This window comes from Aegilops tauschii, chromosome 4, assembly GCF_002575655.3.
Source record: "Aegilops tauschii subsp. strangulata cultivar AL8/78 chromosome 4, Aet v6.0, whole genome shotgun sequence".
NCBI classification, from domain to species: Eukaryota; Viridiplantae; Streptophyta; class Magnoliopsida; order Poales; family Poaceae; genus Aegilops; species Aegilops tauschii.
Genome location: NC_053038.3, coordinates 500,856,429 through 500,867,868, shown reverse-complemented (window position 1 = coordinate 500,867,868; position 11,440 = coordinate 500,856,429). Strand labels below are relative to the sequence as shown.

The following is an 11,440-nucleotide window of genomic DNA, read 5'->3' as shown; positions in this document are numbered from 1 at the left end:
ACCGCCCCCAAGGGTTGCCAAAGTGTACGGGTTCGGTGACCGCCCCCAAGGGTTGCCATTTGTACGGGTTCGGTGACCGCCTCAAGGGTCCCTTAGTGGAATCACGGCATCTTGCATTGTGCGAGGGCGTGAGGAGATTACAGTGGCCCTAGTGGCTTCTTGGGGAGCATTGTGCCTCCACACCGCTCCAAACGGAGATTAGCATCCGCAAGGGTGTGAACTTCGGGATACATCGTCGTCTCCGCGTGCCTCGGTTATCTCTTACCCGAGCCCTTTACTTATGCACTTTACTTTGTGATAGCCATATTGTTTCTTGTCATATATCTTGCTATCACCTAAGTAGTTTTTCTTGCTTAGCATAAGTTGTTGGTGCACATAGGTGAGCCTAGTTGTTGTAGGTTTTGTGCTTGACAAATTAACCGCTAGGTTTATTCCGCATTTGTTCAAGCCTCAACCGTAATTATTTTAAAGCGCCTATTCACCCCCCTCTAGGCGACATCCACGATCTTTCACACGGCCCACCAACACCATGGCCCTCTCGTCCATCTCTTCCACCCCATCCCCATCTTCTCCGATGCCGACCTCGGCAAGCATGCCGGCGACGCATCTCCTGCCCCCTCCTCTGCGCATTAGTCCCAGCGCCCAACATCTCCACACCCCCTCCTCCTCGCCATCTCCTCCACCCCCTTCCCCGTCTCCTGGCGCTGACTGCCGCCGGCTATGTGTTGCTTCCTTGGCGGCGGCGCTTCCGCATAGTCCTCCTCCTCCTTCCCCACTGTTACTGAAGCGCCCCATGTGGAGGTACTATGCTTGGCTACTGCCTCTCCTTCCCAATCCTCATCCCTCCCACCCGTGCCGCCTCCAAAATTCATTTTTTTTGTTACCCAGAGTTCAATTCGTTTGTTACCCAGAGTTCAATTCGTGCGCCCAAGTCGAACTCTCTAGAAGGGACGAGGATCTAGAAGCCAGTCTTGCAGAGTTGCAGTCCAATATAAATCAAATGGGTAGGCAGATGGGACTCAAGCTGCTTGCACTACACCTCAAGAGCCACACGCTCGTCACGCCAATCTGGAGGTGAATCTAGCTGCTTGGCTACCCGTTTTCCCATGGGACTGGTATACTACAGGCCGTTATGTTTAAGTAGTGATTGTCTGATGCCCTTTTAGGTCAGAAGATAGATGAGGCGAGATCTTCAGAGCCAATATTGTTTTTCACATATGTTCTAAGCAAACAACTAAAAGAAGGGCATACTATGATTGACAAATGATTCCATGGCCTATTTGTAGATTCATGGTGGTGTTGTACACAAATTCAGGTTCGCTGTGCATATGTAGCAAAGTGTTCAGTCAAACATGTCTACTTCGTTCTTGTTTGTCCTGGAACCATTTATAAATGTGTGCTCAAGCTATAGTATATATGTTTTTTCGATTCATTGCTGCCATTTATCTTCTCATTTAAGTTTGGTGTGCCTAATATACTGGCACACAATGAGCAATGTTGAATACTTGGAAGAAAGGTAGCATAATATATTATTTTGTCTTCTACAGCTGTTCCAAGGAAAGGAGCAGTTCTATTAAGGATGGATATGATAATATGTATTGGAGAATGCTCGTCGTCCTGGTAATTTCGGAGATCTGGCATTAGCACAATCTTCTTATCTTTCAAATTTTGTAGTTATCGGCTCCAACGCTCACATGTCTTGCGATTGTGAAGCCAATGTAAGGAGTCTGATGCGCCCGCTGGCGTGCATTCCTTCAGTGCCTCTCCTCTGGCATCAACCTGAATGACCACGACAATCGCTGAATGTGAGGTGATCATTGCTTTCAATTCATTTTTGTGTTTATACTGAAGTGATTTGGTGTCTGTTTTGCAGGATAGTTTAACTTGCGAGAAAATACTATTGCATTTAAAAAAAGCGATTATGCTTGATCTTACAAGCAATATTGCATTTAAAGAAGTGTTTCTCACTAAGGAAGGTAATTATAATAAGCATAAGAATCAGCATGTGATTGTTTTTAGGATAACCAAAATATGCACACACAAAAAATTGCCAGAAGATCCTGATCTTACTAAGCACAGAGTTCTTGGCTTAAGTACCAGGCAGTAGGTGACTGGTTTTCATGGCGTTACAGCCAAATCTTGCTTTATGTAATGTAAGAAGAGGCTGAAAGTTTGTTCTATTAAGCAGCAATCTAATGATATATACATACAGCAAAGGTTGCCTGCAAGAAGCATTGCCTTCTGTACGTTGAGCATTTGTTTGTATATCTAAGCTCAATAAATTGCGTTTCACAATGACAATTCAGATATGTTGTTAGTCGTTCGGCTTAGCAATTCTAGAAGTTGTAGTTCCAGCCAAACATCCAAATACTGAGCTCAAATTGCAGAAAATACTGGGTGTTCAGTACTTGATTTTGGACTATATGTTCACCTATCTCTAGGGTGCCATGATCTCATCTAAAGGATCTTTTTTACTAACACATACCTTGATGTCGACATCGACAGCAACAGAGATAATATACGCCATATAATCTTGTAAACATATGTGTAGATCAGTACAAGTACTTTCAGTCTTCCTCCTTGTGAATTAGTCTTTCAAGCTGTAGATGGTCAGGAGCCGCCTGAGCCCTGCAAAGATAATGTTCAAGCTACAGCTTGAGTCAGAATTTGTACGGATACATGAAAATGTGATGTATGCCGAGAAAAGGTCTGTTTGCTATACAATTCAATTTTTAGCTTGCAATTGCAGTTAGAAGTTCAAACCCGCAACTCAAGTATGTTGTTAATTTATGATGAGCATCCACTTGCAGAAGATTTGTGCCTGGATGTGCTAATTGACAGTGAAATGTAGAAATAAGTCGCAACTTTGTAATATCCATCTGATATGTGAAACAAGAATTGTTACTAATTCACAACATGTATCTACGATTGTGAGATGGGACACCATGTGCACAGGGGAGGCAACACAAGGTCGAGAGAAAATCCCATGTGGAAAGAGATGCAACATATGGCAATCATTACAGATGTTATATTTTTGTATATGTTGTAATTATTCATGCAAAGGTTACAGGCTTGATGCACAATTATAAGTATCTGGAGGAGCTGACGAAGCATGGAGTTTTTTCTTTACAATACAAAGAGTATGAGTTAGGAGACGTTGAAGTGCAACTACAGAGCAAACATGACAGAGGTGAAGCTTTTACTGGAGAAAGTCGCGCAAAGTCTTTTTTGAGGAAAAGTTGTGTTTTCTTACAGCCGTGGAGTAGGATCCAGATAGGGAAGGGAAGGGGCTAGAGCAACAATAGTGTCCTTACCCATTAGACTTTAATTCTATATCATTTACCCGATTACTGCCGAAATAGAAGAAGATGAGATATGAACTTGGCTCCTGAGCTCAAATAATTGCAATAAAATTCAATGAAGTCTTAATGTTTTAGAAACAAACATGTTGGACTGTTCTAGCTGTGTGCTACATTTCATGAATTTTGCATACAGATAAAACACTTGAACGTGCTTGCCTATTTTCATTTGTATTCACTATACCCCTGATACTTATGAGCTCAGCAACATAACTGAATATCTGAATAAGATATGGATTTTTTTAATAGTTGAGAGGACCCTCCACATTTTTTGTCAAATAAACTACTCCTGTATCAATGCATCCTGGTGTTCCGTGCGCATCTTACTAGTAGGGAAAAATGATAAACAACCCTGTGCTGTGACCCACATGTATTATTATCTTTGCAATACCAAAATGCACAAAGCTCAACTTTTCATCAATATAGGAACAGCAGCACAAAAATTTCTGTGATAATAACATCTGAGTGCACTGTGCAATACTGAACGCAAACAACTCAAGTTTTCATCAAGTTATTTGAAATAGCAATATAGCATTCCTGTAGATATTACTGTACACCAGGATGCATATGCCGATACTAGTGAGATGCCAGGATTGAAATAGGCAAGAATATCATATATAAAGAATGTATGGAGAAAAGCAAAATAACTCAATAATGCAAAACGATCAGTTTTGCCCCACTAATAACGGAAACAGCGGTACAAAATACCAGTGCTAACATCTGAAGAAAGAAGTGAATGGAAAAGGCTCAAATTTTTCATCAAGTTACTTGAAAGCTGTACACCAATCCAGTAACAATAAAATCTGGAAGAGCGCCAATATGCACTAGGATGCATATGCCACCACTAGCAAGCTGCCAGGATCGAAATAGGCAAGTACTCCCTCCGTCCCGAATTACTTGTTTTAGTGTCTAGAACTCTAGATACATCTGTATCTAGATAAATCTGAGACAAGCCTTTTGGGACGGAGGTAATATATCTTAACCGAATTAAGAATCTATGGACAAGTGCAAATATAACCATGATTCAAATGCATTGTTCGATAGCAGAATGCAATAAGCTCAACTTTCTGACGAATTCAAGTTATTCCAAATAACAATACAGCATCCTAGTGTGAGTAGCAATGCATTGTTCGATAGCAGAATGCAATAAGCTCAACTTTCTGATGAATTCAAGTTATTCCAAATAACAGTACATCATCCTAGTGTGAGTAGCAACACATTGTTAAAATAAAAATACCAAAAAGCAAACAGCTCAAGTTTCTCAGAATGAGCAGCACAACATTCTGTAGCAATGACATGTACAGAAGGATCAGAAAAGAACCCAAGGAGAATGCATTGTGCAATACTAGAATGCAAAAAGCTCAAACTTTTTTTTTATCAACGCTAGTTATTTGAAATAGCAGTAGAGCATTCTGTGACGGTAACATGTGCAGAAAGATCAAAAAAGGACCTAGAATAGAATGCAAAAAGCCCAACTTTTTCATCATCTCTTGTTATTCATAATAGCAGTAACAAGTCTTGTGTAACAATAGCATCTGCAATAGGATGAGGGAAATGCCCAATTAACCTATCATTCTGCGGCCAAATATTTCACCACAAGAGAGGCCAAGGAAGCACCAAGATAACCTAGCGAAATTACTCTACAATGAACATTACATTCCACAATGTCCTGGACTCTCCAGCATAATGTAAACGCACACAAACATATTATTGAGTCTGACACCCACAAGCTAGGTCGAATGGAATAGGCAAGAATATCATAACTGTATAAAGGATATAGGGATAAGTGCAAGCATAACTATGAGATGCATGGTTCAATAGCAGAATGCAATAAGTTTAACTTTCCGATGAATTCAAGTTATTCGAAACAACACTAGAGCATTCCATTGTGAGTAGCGATGCATTGTTGTTAAATTATCAGAATGCAAAAAGGCTCAAGTTTCTCATCAACTCTAGTCATCAGAATTAGCAGTACAGCACTCTGTAGTAATAACATATGCGGAAGGATCAGAAAGGCACCCAAGTAGAATGCACAGTGCAATACTAGCATGCAAAAAGCTCAGCTTTTTCATCAACTGAAGTTATTCAAAATAGCAGTATAGCGTTCCGTAACAATATAATTGGCAGAAAAATCAGAGAAATACCCAATTCATCTACTCCCTCCGTTCATAAATATAACATGTTTTTGATATTTTATTATGGACAGCATACAGACCTAAATTGAGTGAACACACACACTAAAATAGAACCTGAAGAGTGCCAATGTACACCAATCTGCAAAAACGTCCTACATGTGAAGAAGTAGTACACTAGGATGCATATGCCAGCACTAGCAAGCTGCCAGGATAGAAATAGGCAAGAATATCATCAACGGATAAAGCATATATGGACAAGTGCAAAAATAACGGTGATCCAAATGCATTCTTCAATAGCAGGATGCAATGTACTCAAGTTATTCGAAATAACAGTAGAGCATTCCATTGTGAGTTAGCAATGCATTGTTGTTAAACTATCAGAATGCAAAAAGGCTCAAGTTTCTCATCAACTCTAGTTACTTAAAATAGCCGTATAGCGTTCCGTAACAATAACATCTGCAGAAAGATGAGAAAAGGACACAAGCAGAACGCACTGTGAGTAGTAGAATGCAAAAAGCTCAACTTTTTCATCAAGTCTAGTTAATTGAAATAGCAGTGTGGCATTCAAGAACAATAACATCAGCAGAAAGATAAGAGAAATACCCAATTAACCTGCCATTCTGCGGCAAAATATTTCATCAGACATGAAGCAAAGCAAGCACCACGATAATTGCTAAATGCAAGTCTTTTTAGAGATTTCAATATGGACTACATACGGTGCAAAATGAGTGAATATAATGAACATTACATCCCATATTGAAATCTCTAAAAAGACTTGTATTTAGAAACAGAGGGAGTACCATGCAATGAACATTACATTCCACGATTTCCTGGACTCTCCAGCATAATGTAAGCCCCCCCCCCCCCCCCCCCCCCCCCACGACAATCTAGGTCGCTAACTAAGTAGTGATGAAGAAAGAAGATGATGTTACATTGCAACAAGGCATGTCAAAAATTTGCTGATCAGATGATACCGATGGCATCGTTGTTTTCATGTAGCATAACACTTATAACATATCATAATAATGTCGAGAAGATGACCCTTCTCAAATAATTAACTCTGACAGCAATAAACGAAGAAACTAGTACTACATCCTTGGCCAATTGATTCGATTGATGACAGACAGGAGCAGCGAGCGAGCGAGCGATTGATTAAGATTAATAATACCGGCCGGCAGGAGGAGGGCATGAATCAATCAATCAATCAGAAGGCGGGCGCGTATCTCTTGGCTGCCTGCTTGGCGGCCATGGCGGCGGCGGCGAGGACCCCACCGACGGCGCCGGCGACCGCGGCGGACCTGGGGCCCTGGGCGGCCCGGAAGAGCGCGCCGGTGCCGAGGCCGGCGACGACGCTGTTGATCCAGTCGTCCTGGCCGTCCCTGGCTGTGACCATGCCGCTCTCCATGCCGGCGTAGAGGAGGCCGATGACGCCGAGCCTGTTGCCGACGCGGCGTCCGGCGGAGCCGCACGAGTTGAGGACGCGGTTGGCGCGGATCTTGGCGGTGTCGCCGCGCTCGGCGGCGTGTGCGGCCTCGCGTAGGCCGACGGCGGCTCCCGCGACTGCGCCGGAGAGGTAGCCGACCCCGGTGTAGTAGGTGAGGTTCTCTCCCCAGGAGCGGCGCTGGAGGAGGGCCTCCTCCTGGAAGAGGAACTCGGGGGAGGTGGGGAGGTCGTAGAGGTTCTTGTAGGCGGTGGGGATGTTGAGGTCCTGGTACGGGTCGTAGAGCCGCCGGCCGGAGCCGTCGGTGGTGGATTCGTCGCGGTGAGGGGCGGATCCCGACGGGTAGAGCCGCGGATCGGCCATGGCGGCAGCGGCGGCGGCGGCGGCGGAGGTGGGCGTGGGATGCACGAAAGAAAGTGGAGGAGAGGAGGGTTTCGGTTTGGGGACGGACGGACGGAGCTGCTGACGGACCGCAAACAAGTCGCCGGTTGGTTCGTGGAGAGGGGGCCAAACCCAAAGCCAAAGCCAAAGCGTCTGGACTCTGGACTCTGTGCCAGCCCACGCCGGAAACCATGGCCTCAAGGCCCATGGTGAACAAGGCATGGGGGAATAAAAGGGCCTTCGACCCGCCAGCGTGCAAGGCCCATCCCTCGAGTCAAGCCCCAAGACCGATCTGGGTATGGGTCGGATTCTGGCAGATTCTGGCAAAAGAATTGGGTCTTATTCACAGGCTGGCCGTACCACACCACATGCACACCTCCTGCAAAAAGCCTCTAATCATCTTTGCTAATTACCATAGCTGCTAGGGTTTAAGAAGGCATCATACTTCATGTGGCTTCTTTCGCTCTATCAATTACAATACCCAAACTTCTCTTCCTTCGTGGAGAGGGAAGCCAACCGTCTCGACTCTTCTGGGCAAAGCCCACGCCAGGAATCATGGGCCATGTTGAAGGCTTGTGCTGGAGTTTTCAAGTCCTTGAACTTATGGGCCTTATCTAAACTAGTCAAAATTAGAATATACATGGCCATATGGGCCCTGCTTGCTGGGCCAGCCCGATTTTTGGCCCCCGGCAAGGCACGGGAATATATACTCCATCAATTGTAACAAGGAGCTTAAACAACTATACTTCCTAAGTAAGGCAACATTCTTCATGTCAAAATCATGAATTCCTAGACCCACTTGCTCTCTAGTGCATGCGATCCATTTAACCAATCCGTACCTTTTTCGCCGGAAGAAGAACAAAACAACTTGCTCTTTAGAAATTAATCTTAAGACGCGAAAACTACATAATTGTTGAAGAGAAAAGTATATTTCTGGCCCCTCGAATTTACAAGAAGTTAACATTTGCTCCCTTATCCTTTTTTCGGCTACATACATTTGGTCCCTCATGTTCTGATACCGAACACGAATCGTCCAAAACCAGAAAGGAGGGAAAACCCACTGACATGTCACCGGTTTTCTAGTATCCCACTTGCCATGTCAGTGCTCCTTTTTGGGCCGTGAATTTTTTTTTGGGTGTCATTATCTCTCTCCTCCTCACTTCTTATCCCGACGAGCCGTGCACTGCCATGGCTCCATGCACTGACTATTGCTGACGTCGATGCATGCTAGGGGATTGCCTCTGTCATTGTTCGGTAGAGGGTGCCACAATGGGGTCGAAAGGACTGCCCGACGACATACTTCTCGGCGACACACTTGGTAGTGAGGATGCCGGAGCCATGTGTGTCGATGTTATGCCATTAAACCATGCAACTTTTGTATGGGATGCATATGACAGGGGTACCTGACACCCTGAGGCATTTTCTTGGAGCATGTGAAACTGGGTCATCTTTAGGACATGTGGTGGAGGTGGATGTGGAGACGTTACACGACAAAGAAAAGATAAGGATAAAGTGTGGAATAAGAGATGTGAGCAAAATATCCTCTAGAACTGAGATTACTACCAAAGAACTCATGTTATATGATATTGATTTCAAAGTAGAATCAGTGGCTGAGCAAGGGTGGTATGAAGATGATGGTAACAAAAGAAAGGTGTTTGATTACACTAATCTAGAAGATACAAGGGATGCGAAGGAGCCTGAGTTACTAGGAATGAATAAGTAGAACCTATGAGAAATATAGAACTAATATCACTCTAGGTAGTTTGTCTCTGCAGGAAATTGAAAGTGTGGTGAAAACAATTGAGTTACAGAAAAAGAATTCTGGAGATTGTAGCCGCGGGAAAGAAAGTGAAAATTCACATGACTAGGGGGGCTATCTTACTCATCAAACTGCGTCTGGCTGAGGAACATGCTTCCATAGAAGTAGCTCAGTTGGTTTTGGAAGAGGAAAACGAAAAGAGATGGAAATAATGGAAATTAGTTTGGAAAAAGAAGTTAAGGGACAACATCGGTTACTGCAGCAGAATTTGAGGTTGATGCCTGCTATGGATAAGCCTGATTTGGTTGGATCACAAACTGACAACAAGGTGCTGGATGAGGAGATAGAGGAAGATATGGGAGAGTAAAATGAAAATGAGGAAGATGAGGTGGGTAAGGGAACCGAGGAGGAAGATATGGAACAAAAAGAACGAGAGGGGGTTGGTCTTGGTGGACTATATAGTTATCCAGGAGTTCTTTGAGATAAAAATTGAAAAAGCTAAGAGAGGAGAGCTCGAGGAAGTCAAGGATTCTGAGCTGCTCAAGAGATGTGGAAGATTGAAGGGGAAACAAGACCAGAATAGTGAAGCCCTGCCAGAGAGAGAGAGAGAGAGAGACCAGCTAACAAAGATTAGCATGGTGAGTCTGCCATCCCTACTATTCTTAATGCTTCTAATGACAAACTTCTATATGTAGCTTCTGGGGTGTGGGGCACTAGTAGAAAACAGGGCTTTAGTTCTAGCAGGATAGGAGCAATAGTCCCGGTCGTGTTACGAACTGGGACTAATGTGAGCATTAGTCCCGGTTCGAGCGGCTAGGACGCCGGACGGGGCTCGGCAGGCACCAGTCCCGGTTCGATTGGGACCCTTAGTGCCGGTTGGAGACACCAACTAGGACTAAATGGGTTGTGCCAGGAGCGACACCCTGTAGTCTCGGTTGGTGTCTCTAACCGGGACTAAAGGTCTGTCTTCAGTCCCGGTTTTAGACACCAACCGGGACTACAAATTTGCCTATATATACCCCCATCTGCAGAAAGTGCATAAGCTGAGTCGCATCATGATCTTCCAAGATTTTAACTTGTTCTCCGGGTGCTTCGAAATCATGGGTTTGGGCAACACCATCATCCTCGACAATCATATTGTGCAGAATAACACAACATGTCATCAGCTGCCACAAAGTTTCCGATTCCCACATCATTGCAGCGTTTCGCACAATTCCCCAACGAGCTTGAAGCACACCAAATGCCCTCTCCACCTCCTTCCTAGCCGCTTCCTGCATTGTTGCAAAGTGTCTCTGTTTATTGCCACGCGGCTCGGATATGGTCTTCACAAACGCCGCCCACTGAGGATAGATACCATCGACAAGATAGTACCCCATGTTGTAGTTGAGGGAGTCCTGGTTTTGGGGGTCCTCAGGTGTCCGGCTCGTGGATGCGGGCCGGACTGAATGGGTCGTGAGGATAAAGCTTATTAGGGCCATCACTCCGTGTTCGGGTAGGACTCCTGTGTGCATGGACGGCAAGATTAGAGTCCGGATGTATTGTTTCCTTCCCTTGTGAACCGACTTTGTACAAACCCTAGGCCCCTACGGTGTGTATATAAACCGGAGGGTTTAGTCCGTAGAGGCTATGATCATAATATTCATAGGCTAGAGAAGCTAGGGTTTAGCCATTACGATCTCGAGGTAGATCAACTCTTGTAACCCCTATACTCATCGAATACAATCAAGCAGGACGTAGGGTTTTACCTCCTTTAAGAGGGCCCGAACCTGGGTAAACGTTGTGTCCCTTTGTCCATTGTTACCATCGATCCTTAGACACACAGCTTGGGCCCCCCTACCCGAGATTTGCCGGTTTTGACACTGAGATTGGTGCTTTCATTGAGAGCTCTGTTGTGTAGTCCCGATAAAGCGATATATGGCTCGCCTAGTCATCAACGACAACATTACCTCTGGAAGGAGCCTGACTTCTGGGCGGACCCTCCAGCTCGGCGGTTTCATCGTAGGCGCCCGTACGGCCGTCAAGCCTACAGCACCCCTTATGACCGCAGAACACCGTCTTCGCATCGGTCTCGAATACTCCGAAAAGATGGATCCGGCAGACGTCTCATCCTTAAACGAGCTGCTAGACCGCATCGCCGCCCTGGGGGTTTCAACAGACTATGGTCGGATCGATCTTAAGCCTGACGAGAGGGAGATTCATCGCCCGTCGATCACCCACCTGGTAGCGGTCGTTGAGGAACGAGCCGAGGACACTTCTCCCCCTATGTTGAGAACCAAATATGTTCGGGTCTCCGAACCACTCGAGCCGGATACTCTCTCTTTAGGCGGGACTCCAAGTCCCCCGAACTCTGATAACCCACAAGTAT

The 11,440-nt window shown here is 44.9% G+C and overlaps 1 protein-coding gene and 1 long non-coding RNA gene across 2 annotated transcripts; both read right to left on the bottom strand.

The window, feature by feature from the left end:
• Positions 1 to 1,502: 1,502 nt before the first annotated feature.
• LOC120963141 (uncharacterized) lies at positions 1,503 to 6,231 on the bottom strand. The gene is made up of 2 exons (XR_005755154.3): positions 2,486 to 6,231; positions 1,503 to 1,779 (listed from the first exon to the last, which is right to left on the bottom strand). It is a non-coding gene; the product is annotated as an uncharacterized lncRNA (long non-coding RNA).
• Positions 6,232 to 6,422: 191 nt separating this feature from the next.
• Positions 6,423 to 7,437, bottom strand: LOC109754260 (mitochondrial import inner membrane translocase subunit TIM23-1). The gene has a single exon (XM_020313169.4). The coding sequence runs from the start codon at positions 7,296 to 7,298 to the stop codon at positions 6,699 to 6,701; it is 600 nt and encodes a 199-aa protein (XP_020168758.1). The 5' UTR covers positions 7,299 to 7,437; the 3' UTR covers positions 6,423 to 6,698.
• Between the last annotated feature and the right edge of the window lie 4,003 nt (positions 7,438 to 11,440).